At 47.9% G+C, this 15,772-nt stretch overlaps 1 protein-coding gene across 4 annotated transcripts in view; it reads left to right on the forward strand.

The window, feature by feature from the left end:
* Positions 1-15,772, forward strand: part of LOC108627540 (protein Fe65 homolog) — a 127,762-nt gene that overhangs the window by 34,474 nt on the left and 77,516 nt on the right. Inside the window, exon 1 of one of the 4 annotated variants that reach the window (XM_018028829.2) lies at positions 11,224-11,782. The exons of the other annotated variants lie outside the window; for them this stretch is intronic. Within the exon in view, the coding sequence (XP_017884318.1) occupies positions 11,761-11,782 (22 nt within the window). The 5' untranslated portion in view covers positions 11,224-11,760. Of the gene's footprint in view, positions 1-11,223; positions 11,783-15,772 lie in introns of those variants that run through there. 4 annotated transcript variants of the gene reach the window in all.

Genomic DNA, 15,772 nt, shown 5'->3' on the forward strand with positions numbered 1-15,772 from the left:
ATTTGGGATTGACTGTATAGCCAGTACATCCTTAATTCGAGATGCATATTTTTCATTTGATGTTTCTTTGCGATATACAGTCCAAGACAACTTTTTCCTCTTTTTATATTGTACGAACTTCTCCTCCAATTTAAGTCAAATGTATTATAATCGTTAAGAGGAAATATCTGTCGAGTTTTTCAATTAGACCAAGCGGACCTGATGGCTTTCTTCAGAAAATTGAACCGTGGTTCGTTCGATAACCGGTTAAATTCATAGCTTCTTTCATCATAAATTCATACCGAATATTCGGTAGTCAGAGATAACAAATGGATGATAAAAATGTAGTTCCGTTTCTCATGAGGCAGACGTATTTGCATACTCTTTTTTATCACAAGCGGAATGAAAATAATGAACGTAGCAAGATCGGTGGAAAGAAACGCGAATAAAACCGTATCAATACTTCCGCATTAAAAATTAGTCGGCAAATTAGTTCGTTTGAGGAAGCAGCAATGGTTGCAGGCACCCGTTTCGATGACAGATCGTTCGTTTCCTATCGATTGAATAAACGTTTCAATCTAACCCACGTCGCGTCGGTCCGTTTGTTCTCCACCTCCGAGGGAAACGATTGAATATAATCTCGCGTTCAGTGAATGAGAAAAAAAGAGCGTGGGAGCGGGAATGAAACAAGAGAGGCGCGGCGCGATGCTCGATTTATAAACATATCCTTTACGGGGTTAAGCATTCGCGGGGTCGCACGCGGCGAGAGGTGAAATTGAGGAACTTTGACGGGAATTGAAAGCGAACACGTAAACGGGGTTACGGGTTTTATTACAGCAGACCGATCAAAGCAGGAACGAAATACATCGCCGCGCACTCTGGCCGATGTAGCAGAAAAATGGAAGGACGTGATATCTACCGTGACGAGACTTAACGAAACTGATTTGCTCTGTGCGGTACAGCGGCCGCGAGATGAAAGACGCCCAAACGAGTCGTATTGAATTATCTCTGAGGACGTTGTCGGTCCTGAAAAAAGATGCGGGAGGTCTGTTTGACAGCAGAACTCGCACCAACGCCAGGAACGTACGCGTGGTCGCAGAAAAGAAAATTGATTTATTCAGGGAGAAAGTGTCGCGGCACAAAGGGATATTACGGCTTTCTTCCTCGGCTGCGAATAAATGCTCCAATCCGTCGCGAATGCTTCTGCTCGTTCCGTTTCGGGCTCGGCAAAAATATGGGAATACGTACGTGTGCCGTTCGACGGGAACGAGTATAGTAACGAGAACGGAGGAGAGAGACGGCGGAAAAGATGAAGGAGAGCGGCGCGGTGCGCGAGACAGACTAGCGGTAGAATGCGAATAAGAGAAAGGAGAAAGTCGGAGAGAAAAAAGTGATGAGAGAAGGTAAAAGGGAAGTAGCGAAACTCGACAATGGAGGAGGGTTCCTAGAACAGACCCCTGATGTTAGCGGCGAGTGAATGAAGCGAGACAGAAAAGCGAAACGGGAACAATAGCCGCGGTATTATTTTCTGTTTGCTGCGTCAGACCAACCGCCCATCCCCTACCCAGTTAGCTGCTCGGTGTTCATCCAGCATTCACCCTCCGCCCCCCGGTTTCTACCCTCCCGTTCTCTCGTTCTAGTCCTTTTTCCATCTGTCTTCCTGGCCGTTCTCGCTTCTTCCCGCGCCTCGCGTTGTCGCAACACCATCCCGAACTAGAATCCAAGATTACTGGCTCGATATTTGCCAAATAAACGAATAAGCTCTCCTCCGTTTCGTTCCGCCGGGCGAATAAATCATCGCCATTCCTTAATTTCCACGATTCGCACGGGTCGGAACAACAAGAACGGACTTCATTATCGAATTTCCTCGATCGCGTCCTGAACGCGAACGTTTAATTAACGGAAATATTTATATCATTAATTTTTTTCCGAAGCTTTTCGATTTATGTTTCCGCTGCGCCCGCTGCTCGACGTCAGCCAGAGGGATTGAATATTACCTCGAAGAATTTTAATCTCACCGAACGCGATCCTCTTGCTAACTGTTGAATGTACAAGCGCGTCCTTCTTGTATTATCCCGTTCAGCATCGACGCTTTTGAATCCCGTAAAACGTTGCATTTTTATAAGGTCTATCGATCGGTGCAGGATAACTAACGGTGTTTACCAAATAAACGAACTATAAATCTCTCCGTATCTTGATCGTTTAATCCGAGGGGTGGATTAGATGGTCCGTAAACTAGTCAGGTTTATTTATTGACAAACTTTGTCAAAATGGCTGTACTAATGGCACCTGTACACATCGAGTAAATTAACAGCACAGCGAATGAAGACGTTCTGTGATAAAATGCCTATTAACAACGAGAAGCAAATTCTTTAAAGCAACGACGTCTTCCTCTCTCGTGTCGATCAATCTCCGCGTTCCCTTATGCTTCAATTCTATAGCGTAATTACAGTGACCCAAATTAATGGCTGATCAATAATTACAACATCTCTGACTCATTGTACCTGGAAATCACTAGCCGATAGTCTCGTAGCCACAAGGTAATTGCACGGACCCCCGTCCATTTCGTTCACGTTGGGGAGATTTATTTCTTCTTTTCCCACCGCCGTCTCTGTTTCGCTCGCGCAGGATCCGACCGAGACGCCTTTTGTCGTTAATCATTTCCGTCCTCCTCGTCAGACCGTCTAGTCCCTCCTGAAAGCGAAACTGTTCTCGCAATTAAACACATTCAAAGGAGAAAGATCCCTGCTCCTACTCTCCTCCGTATACGTGATTTCGGCGATGCTCGTTTCGCGGCTAATTCTCGGCCTTTTCCTCCGTTCTCATTCAACGAGCGACCCGAAGTAGGCCGGTCGCCCGTTCTCCTTTTTGTCGGTTCGACTGTTGACATCGATATTTTAATATTCTTGGAAAAGCTCTTGAGCCTCACAATCTCTCCGCTCGTTTACAAATGTTTGAATGTACTTTCCCCGGTTTCCACTCTTTTACTAGGCGAATATAAAAACTTTGAGTAACGACTGCTATTTGTGGTATTCATTCCTTGCACGTCACTCAGTCACTCTGGATCTTCATTGTCGAAATAGTTAAGATAATTCGCATTGCGTTCTAGTTCTACGTTTGCTCTGTGAAATAGATCGTACAGATCTGGTGTATTAAATGTCCCAACGATGTTCCCGTCATAATTTTCACCGATATCTTATTAATTTCGTGAAAATTCAGTTTCGCTGGATCAACGTGGTCGTCGGAGACGCGTACAGGTACACGCGGAACGAAGTGGTTTGGGAGAGCTCGGATTCGGGTCGAGTTTTCGTAGCCGGTATAGAAACTATGACGCCGGAAATCACCGGTAGGCTTTAAAACGAGGACGAGCATGCAAATTGCACTTCGCGGATAGGTGCATGCACATAGATATGGATAGATACCTGTGCGTATATGTATGGAGGCCGTATGTACACGGGTGAAGAGACTCGTTCCCGTGCCAGTTTCGCCGCGGGGCTTTGGTGGCGCGGTGCAAAAGTCCTGTCGGAAGGGGGATCGAAGTGGCGTGTAAGGTTTCCCTGAAAACTCACGGTACGTGAATATCAAACGACCCTGACGAGAGATCCGGAAAGAGCCAAGCTTCTCGGTACACTCGAAGCCAGATTTTCGAAGTGTGAAGAGACCCACACGATGGCATTCAACGCGAGTCCATCCTTTCTCTTCGTTGTCATCGTGAGGGTTTAGGGTTCATCCTGATCCGGTACCATCATCTAATTTCGTTTCGGTATCGATTTTCTCTTCGAACAGGATAGTTTAATTAGGAGAAAGTATATGAAAATTCTTTAGTCACATCACAAGGTTGATTAAATGTGTATTTTTTTGTGTATGTATCTGCGAGGTGTATTAATAAATTATGAATACGTAGTTATTTAGCTGGAAATAAGTGTCGAGAGATAAAGTGATTTCTTCGTTTCGCATAAGGAGTATCATTTAATTACTCTTCCTGAAACGTGACTTGACGTGGATCTAATTGCCCTCGGGCATTGCGCAAAGTATCTGCAAATTTCACCAGGTATCGATCGCGAGGGTATCCCGTAACTCGGCAGAGGAACCGGGGCCACGGTTGAAACTTGAATTGCGGCACGAGTCGCAAATTGATGGCGCCGGAAAACAGAGGCTAATTAATGCCTCCGAAAGAAATTACCCCCGGTGTAATTCGGTCGGTGTACTAACTATTAGCCCCGGGATAGTGCAGGGAAGCCTGCGAAGAATCGAAACGGCTGGCCGCGGATAATGGCGTAGGAACGGGAGATTGAAAGCATCCATTTCCCTTTATCCTTTCTCGCTACCCTCTTCCGGCACTCATCATTCGGGCCACGCGGCGAATCAACTATCTTCTCCCTCGTAATTAAATATTTGTCCCTCTCGGATTCAATAGATATTTACGTTCTCGGCCATCGCGAATTCACTTCCATGAAACCTCAGCGGCGAACCGGATTTTCATTGTGCAAAGCCGGGAAAGTCCGACCGCCGTGGCGCCATTCTCCTTTCACCGAATCGAGTTTTCACGCGGACAGAGTAGAGATCACGTACGTTAGTTAAGACTTCGACAGGTTGTCGGAGCTCGAGGGGATGGTGCCGGTTAAGAAGCAATTCTCGTCGGATGAATTTATGGCTGGTCGGGATTAACACGGTCGGTTGCAATAAAAGTCACGAGCTTTGGTCAGTAGTCTCGGCTCTATCTCGCTCCTCTTCGTTTCTATATTTTTCTCTTTTGCGGCCGACTTTCCCGCCGTTCTTATCTTGTCTCGTGTCTCTCTCCCCGAGAAGTTTCGGTGTCCAAAACGGCTCTCTCGTTTTCTTTGTCCTCTTCCGAACCCCGTCTGGAATCCTGAGGGAAGAAAATGGAGAAAGAAAGGAACGAAAGCGAGAAATAGTACTCTTCCGCCCTCTCTTCCCTGAGAATAGACGACACTGTCGGCATTAAACCACTGGGATGTTCCTGTTTTCGAGACTCTCTGCCTCCACTCGGCGAATCTCTTGCTTTTCGTTCATTCCTATACACCGCGTTTCATCTCTCTCTCCAGCACTTTCTTCGTGACGCATTGGATAAAAAGGCTCGGGGCTTAATACAATGCATCCTTCTGTGCAGATTGGTTTCGCGAATGAGAGCGTTTACCGTTACAAAAGGCAAAGCTGGAGGGAATAATGATTAATGCACTGCAGCGAAAGTGGAATGCACGTTTACGCGTTGAGAACGATTTATCGTGGAAACAATTCGAAAAATGCTGAATATGAAGTAGATAATCCTGAATAGATCCCAGATTTTACAATTGTTTGTGCGTTGTTTATATATAAATTACAAAATTGTTACAAAGATGATTATATCCCTTAAAGGTTGGCGTTCGAAGAATACGTTTCACCTTTCTTCTGGTCTATTGCAACGTAACAAGCTTACGAATAGCTTATAATCGTTCTTTCACTCCATTTGTTAGGAGTAAGACACTAACGTACATAGTTCGCAGCTGCTCACTAACAGTAGAGTGAACAGGGCGTAAGGAATCGAAGTTACTGTTGGTCTGATCGTTGTTCGACACGTCACGATCTTCTAGTGGCCCGTGCATTCTCGTGGTGCACGGTGTCTCGACTTCCGGCGAGGCGTGCCGTTACAACGCGTCTTCGAGAGTATATGTCGAAAACATTCGAATCAGCGATTTCCAAGCTGACATTCTGGTTACCTCGTTCGCGGCCATACAAATCTCTCCCCTAACGTTTTATCGGTCGACTCGGCAAGCCGGAAATACCGGTGCAGACGGAAATATCCAGGCCGCATTCCTTCGTATCGATTCCCCTGCGTTACGAGAACACGTAATGGAGTCCCGAGGAGTCTCTTTCAGCCAGATACGCGATCGCGTAATAGACGTTGCTCCCGCTACGTCGCGTCGTGTGGCATGGAACGGCGTACAGAGACACACGGGAAGACTTTTCGACCGCGCTCGATCGATCGAATGGATTTAATTCGATTTTAGAGGAGTGTACCGGGGATAAAAGCCGACTCGACTCGACACGACGACGACGGGATTAGCGATTCGACGTCTCGTCGGTTTTCTCCTTTGCCAGCTCGGAGAATCGGATCCATCGGGAAGACCTTCGCTGTTCGTCTCACCCTCGATTTCGTCCCCGGCTCCGTTCGTTTCGTTGAGCACCGAGTTCAAATCGCATTTGCGACAGGACAACAGGAAACATAAGACAGAGACGAAAGACAGAAAGGGGTGGATAGGATGGGGGCTGGCGGTAACCGGAACGTGTCGCCAACGTAATAACATTTCAATTCGAGGACGGAAATTGCCAGAGGGTACGGCAGCACGTCCCTCGCAGTTAAAGGGGGTGATCACCCTGCTCTCGTTCTTCACCCTTGCCAGCCTCGGCGTCCACTCTCATCTTTTTCTCGACGGAATCTCCGCGATCCGGGGAACTCGTGCGCACGGGAATCAGCCGGGGTTCGGTTAGTGATCGATTCGACGGGTTCGCCGATGCGATCGTTGAGGTCGATTCGGGAGAACTGTCGTTCACCCTGGTTTCGAACAGACTCCTCGAATAAGATTGTATTTCGGTTCCGGTTTGGCGAAACAGATTTTACCTTCCGTTTGAGTCGGCGCATTAATTACGGTACCGCGTCGTTCGCGGCTGGAATAATTCCCAAAAGAAGCGTGTCACGATTTTGCCGAAGTCGCGACACGCGAACCGAGAAATAGGGAAAAGAGTTCGGGCGCGGCGTGCGATGGAGGCAAGGAAACGGAAAAGGGGAACAAAAATAAGCGAAAAACGGGTTGCTCGGTGAAAACACCGAGGCCCCGAATGAACCCCGGTGTGCGAAGCGCGTCGCGCAGACCCGTAATTGCGTTCACCGTCGGCGTCGCTTTTAATTAATGCGACATACTTTTTTTCATCGCTAAAAAGTGCCACATCCTCGTAATCCACACCTACCCCTCGCCCCTTCGCTCCGGTGTATTCGCGTTGCCTGCAGGGAGTACGACTGGTGGGTGATCGTTAAATGGATGAAAAAAAATATGCAAACCCTCGAGGCACCCTCCTTTTTTCTCCCTCCCTTTTCCTCCCGCAACGGTCGTTCCCTGCCACTCTCTCTTTTCGCCACTCTTTCCTCCTCCTTCGTTTCGTCTTCCCATCTCGTCTCTCGGTTTCTTTCTCTGTTTCTCTCTTTCTTTTGTCGTTCGCGATTTTCCTGTTTGTCACCGTTCCTCTGAGTCCTTGCGGCGAAAATAAATCCAGTCGAATCAGCGACATTCCTTTCTTCCTCCTTTAAGTATCCTTTCCTATTCTTTCTTTTTCATCGCGCCCGTTCGGGTATCTATTTTCCCCACGTCTTGTCGACGGGGCGCGCGACCAACTCTATCGTACTTCCTCTTGAGGGTATTAATTCGTGTTACCTATATACGCTCGAAGGAGGTTGCGCGAACGATGAAAAGGACGACGATAAAATCCTACGTATACATAAATGTACGCGAGGCTCAGCCGTCGTAAAAATGTGTGTAACGCGTCTCTATAAGCTGTCGTTTAATTCCAGAATAAGAAACGTTCGTGTAAGAAGGGTAAAAGCGATGTCGTCGGCTCTTTTTTACAGGTGAATTAACGTAACCAACCATTTTTGCCCGCACTTTTTCGGTCGCGGTATTTGCCTCGAGTCCCTTTGAACCATCAAACGTTTCAAATTTCAAAAAGGTACTGTGGCCGTTCGTTCAATAATTCGCACACAGTTCGCTCCTTAATTGCCGTACGTGCGTCCCGGTTTATTACATCGGTGACAGGCGCACCGGCCCCGGTTTTTCGCGGCCCTGTCACCTGCAGACAGCAGCCTGTTTCGTCGGATACGCGATACCGTTTCCCAGGGTGATTTGTGTGCGCCATCAGGCAGCTGTTCCGCTCGCTACGGGACAAACAACGCGTCAGACGAAGCGAGACGCGTGCGGCGAACTCTGATTTACTTGCAGCCTGCGCCTCGACCGCTTTAGCGCTTGTTTGATACACCGTTTGCTACCATCGCATCGAGTTACGCCTGCTCGACGTCTCGCGGCTATAAAATCATCAATTCTCATTCTACTTTTACACATCACGATGTTCTGTAATTGCAAAATCCACGTTGATAACTTCGCTCCATACATATTCATTTTTGTTGTAAACTTTTCGACGGAGAAAGTTCCGTTGGTTAGGTTCGATTTCGTTGGCGAACAGAGTACCGATGAAACACGATTACCTTTTTTTTATCCTGGCTGGAGCGACCACTCTCCACGGGAATCGTAAATTTATAACCGGTCCCCGGGTGGGAACGTGCCCGCGTACCCTCGTTGAAAAATCGCGGACGTCCGCGCGGAATCCGTATCACGTGGCTGCAACGACATCGATACGGTCGGAGATAAAAAGAGGTAGCGGGAACGAGAGACGGGCACGGGGAGTGGAAACTAGCAGGTGGAAAGGCATTCCGCGTCGGTGATTCTTAATGCAACGGGATAGAAGGAGCGGAATATCGGTTCTTGGAGCAACGTGTCCTCGCAACTCGAACACCGATTGCTTGTGAGGATGGAAATGGAAATTATCGGATCTCCACGGCTAAAAAATAAACGAATCCTTCCCAGTAGCAGCCTATCCATTTTTCCGTTTATCTGACGGCATTGTGACGATCGGGTTCGATCGGACAAGAAAACCAATACGGTAGCCGTCGTCAGGCTCGGCTGAAAGCCCGGCGTGAACAGTGGCGGTAAAATGGATTTGAAATTAAATTGCGGCGCACGATTATTAAACGACGAGAACGCGCTTTTAATTACGTGTCTTTCGAACTTACTCGCTTTCAGCTTATCCGAGAATCAAAGGGGACCAGTGCCGCGTTGCTACCGTGCTAACGCCCCACTACCCGGTTTTTCTCTTTTACACCGCGGGAAACCATCCACTGACCAACTGTTAAGTTGCAAGCGTAATCTGAAAGACAATGGCGAAAGCGGAAAAAGAGAACACGGAAAACCGTGGACTGTTTCGTTTCCATGAAAAGTTATTCACCGCAAGCTTTGATTACAGCAATGAAATTCAATTTGGCTTATAGTTTCGATGAATTAATTTCATTAATGCGAAAATTGCCTGGCCTGCGGCGCGGTTAATATCCAATAATTACGTCCTACTTATAAACGTCAAGGCGGATTCGAGCCTGAGCACTTCTCTATGTAACAGGAGCTTCGGGGAACGCAAATGCGTTTCGAAAATCGAATCCCCGTTCTGGAGAACCGGCTGCTGTATTCCCAAAACGATTCTATCTCGACTCATAAATCTATGCGCATCCAATGAACGTCAATATATTGTCAGATTATAGTTTGATATTAGTTTTTCCGATGCTATCGCGTCCATTGCCCTTAAAATAATCCCGATAATCTCTGTTCACGTGATATCCCCTGTTAATAGAGCCATCGATCGTTGAGTGACGTTTCCCGCAAGCGCGGGGATTCCGAAAGGTGGAGCGAGAGGGAAACCGATTGTGTAACTTTAACTGATTATCCATTTCTCTCTGGTTCGCTGATGCTTTTCTGGAACATTGCTCGCTTCAAAATCGATTGACGTCGAATTTCACACTGATGATTTCCACCGTAAGCAGGGAAACAATTTTAAAACAGAAGCGTTTGTCACGGCGACTGTTTCGCGGCCGCGTGTACCCACCTCGTTTATTCATGAACTGTTTACGGCGCGGATTAACCCGCATTATTTTGGCCCGGGGCGGAAACAGGGATGAATTGCGGGAGGCACGTTCGTCGAGCGAGGAAAGGCACGGCGTAGTAACGCAAATAAAAGGGGTTAGGGAATGGAAAATTTTTACGACGCACGAGATTTACGGGAAAGTTCTTCGGACGCGTAAAAGTTGTGCAGTAAATCCGCATCTGGCAGCAGTACCGATCGCAGTGACGTCTGAACCGTGGCCTCGCGCGCCGTAGTTAAGGCGATTTCCCGTGGAAATTTTTCGGAAGAAAACACCTACTACCGTTGATTTACCACCGGCTTTGGCTCCCTCTCCTACCCTTCCGCCTTTTCGCTTCACGCCCCGCGCGTCTTGCCCCGTGGAATTTCATTTCGACTGGGTGCGACCTCGCGCACACCTCGCCGCGTTGGAAAAACCTGCCTCGAGTACGGAATACAAACAGGAAAGTTTTCGGCGCTAACCCATTTTCCTGGGATCCGGAGAAAAATGGGGTTTGGCATGCGTTCCGTCGTGTTGCAATTTATTGGGGCGACGCCACTGTGTCACGTTCCGCGATCTCTTTTAAAGGGTCGAATCGAACGGTTGAACCGACCGATATATGTATAGACGTATCTATCGTCCGTGGAACAGCGTTAAACTGGCATTCGAAAATGTTCCGAGCTCTAATGTACTTATCCTTTTATCTAACGGATGGAACGTTCGTTTTTTCTCTTTTTCTTTTTCCATTTCCTCCCTTACACGTTTATTTCGCGGACGGGTCGTACCGCTTTTTAAGCGCTCCAATATCGAGGAGATGCACGAAAGGGAGCATTGCGGAAACATCAAAGCGTAAAAGGGATCTTTGTTCGCGGTACGTGGTATGCCGCCACTTTAATCCTTCCCCGAGGATCCTGAGGATCGACAGTCCTGCCGTTGCGTCACGCATCGTTCCGAGATCGAACGGGCCACATCTACATCCCTTCCAAACGTTCCCCGAAGTCCGCAAATGCACCCTTCGCATTCTCCGTTTAGCCTCGTGCCACGAGAACGAGAACCACTGCGGATGACGTCACCCGGCGCACGATTGGCCGAGCCAACCGGTCACGTGACCACTCGCTTGGCCAGTGTCTGGGGGGTCGTAGAACGACCGAGGGAGAGGGTTGAAGCGCGAGCGAGATCCGCGCGCGGGTGGAGAAAACGAGAGGAAGAACAAGAGGCTAGTTCGTGGCAGGTAGGAAAGAAAAAAAAAGAAGAGAAGAACGACAGTTCTCGCGAACGAACGTCGGAGAGGGAGAAATTGAAGCTGTGATAGGGAAGAAGAGGTCGCGAAAGAGAGGGAAGAAAAACGGACGAAGTTGGGAAGAAAAAGACGAGGGGTAGGACGGACGGAGGGATGTTTCGCGCGAGAAAAAGGGCGAGAGGGGAATATAGACGTGTAGATAGGGAGCTGGAGTCCCCAGGGTGGGAGAACCGATGCAAGAGGGTGAAAGAGAATTGTTGGTAGGGGGTTGGAATTGGAGGGGGTAGCCGCGAGTCTCGGCAGTCACTGCGACGACCGCGACGCCCCAACGTCTCGGGGTGCCATTTGTTCGCTACTGACCTTAAAAATCATCGTTAGTTCACGTTTACACCTGCTTTACCGATTTTCAAGTCGATACAGAACGATCGTGCCTCCAGCGGATCGTCACCGACGCGAATGAGATGAGTCGAGCAGAATCCGAGTAACCGCGCGGAATTCCGGTGTATACTCGTGCCGAAGAAAGGGCTCAAAGAACCGCGTTTCACTTCTTCGTCTCGCGTGATCGTCGCGTTCCTTCTCGGTTCCGCGATAACGCGCGAAAATGTGTTAGAAACATTTTTACTACTGTTTTATTTTTTTATTTTGTCGAGATTCGCGCGAGAATTCATCGTCCGCATCTCTTCGCGGACAGCCCGTCACCTCGCGAGAAAAATGAGCTAACCTCGTGACAGGGGTGGAAGTCACCGAAATCCTTCGTGCACGGGTTTCGCTTCGGGAAATAGTGGAGCTATCGAAGACATTTTTATAGTTGTGTAATAACTCGACCACGATGGTCATCCACGGAGTCAATCGTAAGTTACGCCGTTTTCTATTGCCCTCCTTCCAAGCATATTCCGTGACTGTTTTTTAATCACCTGGTAGACATCATTGACTTTCGGTTTGCAATTCTCCTGCAACTACTGTGTGATTTCAAAGTCATCGAGTATGCTTCTTGATCCTACCTTCTCTTCTGTCAACGTTGCACAGACGTGCGATTAGCGATAAATAAAACAATCCCAGACCAGTTAGCTAGTGTTTGTTGAAAAAAAAGATCATCCCTTAATGTGTCTGCATTTAAATGTGATCCCCATTTTCGGCCATCTTCCACGAAATCAGTGTGTCTTTATTAGTGCCTCATAATTTTCCAGGATTTATTTTCCCGATCAATCGCTGCTGTCCATCCAATAGGTTTCGTTCTCACGTGCTCACGCGTTATTTCGCGCCGCGAGGTTTTCCGAACCGTCAAAATACGATGGCCGGACCTGTGCGCCGACCCTGACCAGGTGTACTCACTCGTAAAAAAGGGTTGACGAAAAACGCGTTTCGTCGCGTGACCGAGGAACGGGGAACCAGAACACACGGCTCGTTACTCATTGCGCGCGTTCAATCACGCGAGATCGGAACAGACGTGACGGAACTGACGGAACGAGCCAGATACGCGGTGACGAATGGCGACACCGCTGAAATCGCGACCTGTTTGATTTTTATCGCAATCGGTATATCCATGTACACCGCGCACTCAAGTAAACACTGTTTCCAAAGTTTTATCGCGTTCGCCTGAACGTAATGTTGAAAAATTACGGGGTTAAAATAACTTTAACTTCATTATCGATCATACGAATGTACAGTCTGTTGACAAAATGTTTATTCGCAATTTTGCAATGTACGTTTGCGTGGTGTACTCCGTGCACCTCAAGCCGATCAGTAGAAATCTAATTTAGAAATACGGGTAAGCGTGGATATGACCTCCCGACGCGTCCACGCGAACACCTCTAGCCAGCTAGGCGATGGGTAAATGAATATGCACGCGTCCGAGCACGCCGTTGGGCGACGATCGGTGATAATTTCCCCGGCGAAGCTCGCGGCTCGTTGCATTTCAAAGACAGGCAACGTTAAAAATACTCGAAAGGCTTCCTCCGGCCGGTATCGATTAACGACTGACTGTTACGAAGAATTTACGAGCCGTTGTTGAACCTGCCCGACACGCGATCCTGCCTCGCTCTCGCGTTCGTCTCTTTTTCATGGCTATCGATCTCTCGGCGTCGTCGTACCGACGTCCAACGTGGTTACGTGAAGAGAAACCATGAGGAAAAAACTGTGAGACACATTTAACTTTATTGCGAGAGTTTCGCTAGCCGAGACAGATCCCGATGGAAAGCGCGGTACCGAAGGGGTGGCGAGCGTTAAACGCTAGTTTATGAGCCGCAATTATCGGACGGGGCGAGGTCGAGGACGTCTAGAAAAACGAATTTCCTCCGGCCGGTTTCGACAGCTCGTAAAACTCGCGCGCAATCGTGGTGCATTAGCTAATTGTTGCGTCGATGTCGAGTCGGTCACCGCGAATCGTTCGTTATTTCCATCTATATTCTGTCGGCTTATATCATTTATCGGAATAATTTGAAGGAAGTACGAGCCCGGTGATATTTATCTTGTTTTTTTATACTGACTCCACGAAATGATACTAGTTAGCCTCTGATAACGCACGAAATTACGTGAGCAAAAAGCATACCGTAATAAACAAGGGAAATAAAAGCGCAATTTTCCCGGAATATTGCATTTCCTTGTACCTGGCCCATCGATCGATGGACTCTCGCTAATTATTGTCGACATATCCAATTCGTGCATCATTTCCGTTCTCAGCACGCTGTTCTCTGACCGGAAATTGGCGTAAGTAAATTTGCCTTCGTATCGTAGATATCGACTAACCGGCCGTGTCTACATCGAAAGCCGAGTACCGAGGAGGCTAGTTCCTTCGCTGAGAATATCGCAGCGCGCAATTAGATAGGCAATAATGCGTTCGCGGAAGGATCGTTAAAAAGAAAACGAGAAAAAGGAAGAGAGGCGAAACGGTAGAACGCAACGTTGGTTGTACCCGATGTTCCGAGCAATAAGGCGGAGGAGCTTCGCTCGCGTTTAGCATACATGGCAAATTAAGTTTTATCTGGAACACAGCCGTGTAACGTGACTCATGGATTATCTCGGCGTTCCCGACCAAGAATATGGGTTACGAAATAATGCACTCTATAGGATAAAGAAGTTTCGCAATCTGTTTATCGCGACAAGGTCGTGCATCTTGGTCGCCTGTACGATCACCGTTACACGGGAATTATCGCTTCGTATGAATCCCGACGTTCTCGTTAATAATGAGCGCGCGCGAGGGACAGAGAGAGAGAGAGAGGAAGAGAGGGAGGGGCAGTTTGGTTGGTTTTAAAGAACGGTCGTTCAAAGTTGAACGAGAGGGTTGTCCCGTTGTAAATTTCATCTAACCGTCGAGTCACGTATTTTCAATGGTTCTCTTTGTTAAAAAGCTCTCGCCGAACGAGCCTGCAGCGTCTCGGGAAGCCATCCCGGTGGCTTCTTATAAAACACAATTACGAGTCTTAACCAAGTTTCGACGCACTTAATTACTTGAAAGTTAGGATGGGTACTCGGTTCTCAGCTTCGGCCTTAACCCTCGCGCATACTCTCCGTGGTGACGTCGCCATTCGTAGGGCGGTCGGGCTTTTCAAGGTATACGTAAAGGCTATAATAATGAGCACTAGAGCCGGCTCACATACTTAGCCGTGAACTATGCCTATCAAAGACGCACACAGCGTTTCACTTGGCGGCTACACGGGGTACTTCAGAAGCTGTACGCGCGACCCAAGAGTTCGTCGGTGTCGGGGTTATTAATAATATTTCCGAAAGTTGAGACGCCTAGAAAACGGTATTACCGTGGATATTCGCGATAACGACGAGCACCGGGTAATTAGCTTCTCCGAGGCCGAGAAAATTCTCATTACAAGCTTTCGCATTTATCCGCTCTCCAATTTCCACGGATGAACGTTTTACCCGTTGAACCCGTGCGCGCATAGCCTCGCTCCCAGCCGCGTTTATCTTTCGCGTGTTAAACCCTTCAATATGCAACGCGCGGTTTTCCCTCCCACCGGGAGCTATTGTTTTTGCTCGAATACCATTAATCTTCTAAACCTGACCTGTACCTACTGGCCGTCTAAATTCTCTGGTAGACTAACAGTGTCCGAAACCGGAAGCCAGCGGTCGTCCCGTGGTCAAGAGTCTCGAATAGCTCGTCCAACAACTCGTCTCGCGAGATATGAAAGCGTCGACCACTCTGGCGTTCCTTCGAGAAAACTTCTCCCTTAGATATTCGGCCTCGACCCCATATTTCCCTACCTCCTTGTCCGTAAATCGTCCGACGTAACCGAAGAGGCATCGCGCGCCCGCGTCACGACCAACATTGAAATACGAGCACGAAACTGCCCGTGCATGCATCAGACACATGTCGTAACGCCTCGCAGGTTTGTTCCGCTCATCGCGTCGCGTCGCACGAACGCATATGCAACTCGCATCCCGTGTAATGGCAACCGAACAGAATCCTCGGAATGCATTCGCGATGAGTCGCTCGCGATTTCGTTTGTTTGTCGTTGCTCTTACGCTCGATGAGAACCGCTCGTGCGTCGTATGGTTAGCTTGTAGCTACCACCAAATTACTCGATACTCCATTAACGTTTATTACCCCGGATCTTTTTGCACAAAGCTGTACAATTATACCTATCATATGCTTCGTTATCCAAATTATAATTTTAATCTAGATTAAAGGGATATTAAAGAGTTTTTTCGTAATATTGTTGGATGAAATGAATTATTTTGTGGCGCAATAAGAGAGACAGTGGTATCGAAATATGAAACAGATAAATGCGCATTAAGGATGTATTGGCTATACAGTCAATCCTAAAAGTTTATGCACTTTAGAAACGCATTTTTTAAAAAGAAACCAGACGTCGGAAGAACATTGCTAATAA

The sequence above is a fragment of the Ceratina calcarata genome, unplaced genomic scaffold (assembly GCF_001652005.2).
Source record: "Ceratina calcarata isolate Rehan_Ccalc_2016 unplaced genomic scaffold, ASM165200v1 scaffold478.2, whole genome shotgun sequence".
NCBI lineage: Eukaryota > Metazoa > Arthropoda > Insecta > Hymenoptera > Apidae > Ceratina > Ceratina calcarata.